General features: G+C 37.8%; 1 protein-coding gene across 1 annotated transcript; it reads left to right on the forward strand.

Moving 5' to 3' along the window:
• Nucleotides 1-932: 932 nt before the first annotated feature.
• Nucleotides 933-1,675, forward strand: LOC107745289 (acyl-CoA:lysophosphatidylglycerol acyltransferase 1-like). Its single transcript, XM_016559139.1, has 3 exons — nucleotides 933-970; nucleotides 1,110-1,205; nucleotides 1,367-1,675. Exons 1-3 carry the CDS (start codon nucleotides 944-946, stop codon nucleotides 1,673-1,675), a joined length of 432 nt encoding a protein of 143 aa, XP_016414625.1. The 5' UTR covers nucleotides 933-943.
• The last annotated feature ends 1,225 nt before the right edge of the window (nucleotides 1,676-2,900 follow it).

Below are 2,900 nucleotides of genomic sequence, written 5' to 3' on the forward strand. Positions count from 1 at the left end.
TGCAGAGTTCAGCTCCAACCCTGAAAAAAAAACTCACCTGCCTATAGCCTTAGTAATCCTGAAGACATTGATTAGCTTGTACAGGTGTGTTTGATTAGGGTTGGAGCTGAACTCTGCAGGACTGCGGCTCTCTAGGACCGAACTTGCCTACCCCTGACCTAAAGAGAGCAGCTGTCTGTCATGAATGAAACCACAGTCTTTTCAGCCACAGTAGGGCTGTGCAAAAAATCGAATGCGATTTTCATGCGCATCTCGTCAGTAAAGCCGCTTCTGGTGATTAGTAGTAAATCTCCAGCACGTGCTTTCAGATGGAGCGGCATTTACTACACAGAGCCGTAGATCACTGACAAGCTACACAAAATCGCGTTCAAAATCGCAGGCGATTAATTGAAAATCGCATTCAATTTTTTGCCCAGCCCTACCACACAGTATCATTACTTCTGTTACAAACATTCAAATCACAGAAGTACTGGGATAAAGGTTTATAGATGTGTATGGTAGCAATTAAAATAGAGTAAATATCCTTTTGACAGTAATTTGACCCTTCAAATGAAGATTTATCGATTACAATGTTACTCCAGTAGGTGGCGAAAAGGGGCTGTTAAAATGTATTTGTCTTTGAATCATACAAGAGATTCGTTCGAAAACGCTGATTCATCCAGTAATGAAACAAGTAGGCTACATCTTGAGTGAGTCATTGAATCATTCATTCATCAATTACATGTGATTTTGTTTAGTTGTCTAATGTTTTATTCTTCAGAATCATGAGAGAACCACAACTTCCATTGGGGGAAAAAAACCCTCAATTTATCCAGAATCATGCAGTTCTATTTTGCACATAAACAGCTCTTAAAGAGTTTTTATGTGGCTTGTTGATTTTTTTTTTATGGTATTCAGCTCAAATAAATGGTTTGCAAAAAAGAGACACAGGATATGCACCCTAATGATGTGCTTGCAGGACAAGGGCACGGTAAGCACGCCTCTGCTTGGGTTGGGGCCAGTACTGCTCTCATGGTTGTGAATTGTACATTAAATATAGGCTGATATCACATTGATAATATTTCAGATCACAGTCAGACAACAAAACTAATTCTCATGTTCTCATCCAGGTTGTACGAAAGATGTTGTGGTTGATGGACCATGTTTTTAAATATACCAATTTTGGGGTTGTGTCCCTGATTCATGGAGATTTCTTCATCAGACAGGTAAGATATGTTCACTTAAAAAGAAAATATAGATGCTTGTAACATAATGTGACAAGGATAGTGAGCTGATATACATTTGTCTGCATTTATTAAAAAACTAAATTGTTTATAGTGCAAGGGGAAATTTAGCCGTCATTGACGAGATATGTCATTACCAACAGGGCAAAGCACATCGAGAAATGCAACTAGTTTACCTGAAGGATCACCTAGACAAGAATTACTACAGCAGAGACAGGAAATGGATTGTGCTGTTTCCTGAGGGCGGCTTCCTAAGAAAGAGGCGAGAGACAAGTCAGTCCTTTGCCAAAAAGAACGACTTGCCTTACTTGACTCATGTAACACTGCCACGACTGGGCGCCACACAGATTATCCTGAACACCTTAGGACCCCAGCAGGAAAACGGCATCTTGGGAACAGAGGGAAGCCCACCAGGTCAAAGTAAGGAACAAAATCAGCTCTTTTATATTTAAACAGATATGGTCTTTCACTATACTTCCCATGGTTCTATGTATGAATTACCAAATGGTATACCATTTACAGTGAGTCCCTTGTCCTTTTCGAAACGATGAGTAATATCTGTATTATGGTATCTACTAGGAACAAAACTATGCGTTGATGTAATCAGTGACGTTGGTTACGCAAATGTGTTGATGTTTTGCACTGTTTACTTTCACCACCAATCCCTTGACATGTTTCACACAAAACAATACTCCCTAGAGCAGATACTAATGACTAATATGGTAATGTCCCTTAATACGGTTGTGTATCATACAGCATTTTGTTTTTTACGAACTTAAAAACCTCATTCTATTACCAAACTGACACCTGCACATTTTCAGGACTCTCAACCATATTCTTGGCAACCCTCACAACCCGCACTTTATTAATGGAACCGCACTGGACGGCTACATTGTTTTTGTTCAGATCAAAGCACAAACAACATAGAAAACGTATCCGTGTGGCGCAGCTGACACAGAACAGCATACGCTGTTTACGTCCAGTGGATACTTTCCAAAATGGCGCTATAGGGTGCTATAGGAGGAGACGAATTGTTGAGTAAAGTTGTTTTTTGTTTTTTTTTCTTTTGCGCAAAAAAAGTATTCTCGTAGCTTCGTAAAATTGCGGTTGAACCCCTGATGTCACATGGACTATTTTACCGTTCTCCTTGCTATGTTTCTGGACATTGATCGTGTAAGGATCCTTGCTGTCTATGGGAGGGTCAGAGAGCTCTCAGATTCCATCAAAAATATGTTAATTTGTGTTCCGAAGATGAACGGAGGTCTTACGGGTTTGGAACAACATGAGGGTGAGTAATTAATGACAGAATTTTCATTTTTGGGTGAACTAACCCTTTAATAGACAGTGTTTCCCCTAGGTTTATGGCTTTGTAAAAGTTTAACAAATATTATGTTTAGGGCCCTATGAAATGTTTTATTTTTTCCAACCTTGTTTTATTGTTACCAAATTCTGTTTTAGCAAGTTTCATTTATTCTTACAATAGCCTTATGATTTTTTGCTCAGAAATTCTTTGTTGTGTATTTACATATTTTATGGCATAAAATATTCATTTAATCTATCTTTTAAGTAATGAAAATTAAACAAATTGTATTTTTTAGAAAATAAAGGTCATTTAATATTACAATTAAAACATTGAAGAAATATTGTATGATTATTCCTTAAAAATAAGGTTTTAAT

Source organism: Sinocyclocheilus rhinocerous, unplaced genomic scaffold (genome assembly GCF_001515625.1).
Source record: "Sinocyclocheilus rhinocerous isolate Xijiao unplaced genomic scaffold, SAMN03320098_v1.1 scaffold2967, whole genome shotgun sequence".
In the NCBI taxonomy this organism is placed as follows: Eukaryota; Metazoa; Chordata; class Actinopteri; order Cypriniformes; family Cyprinidae; genus Sinocyclocheilus; species Sinocyclocheilus rhinocerous.

Coding starts and splice junctions, on each gene's coding strand:
- LOC107745289 (XM_016559139.1), top strand. CDS start 944: ATGATGTGCTTGCAGGACAAGGGCACG. Junction 971..1,109: donor GCTTGCAGGACAAGGGCACG/GTAAGCACGCCT, acceptor GTTCTCATCCAG/GTTGTACGAAAGATGTTGTG. Junction 1,206..1,366: donor GAGATTTCTTCATCAGACAG/GTAAGATATGTT, acceptor CATTACCAACAG/GGCAAAGCACATCGAGAAAT.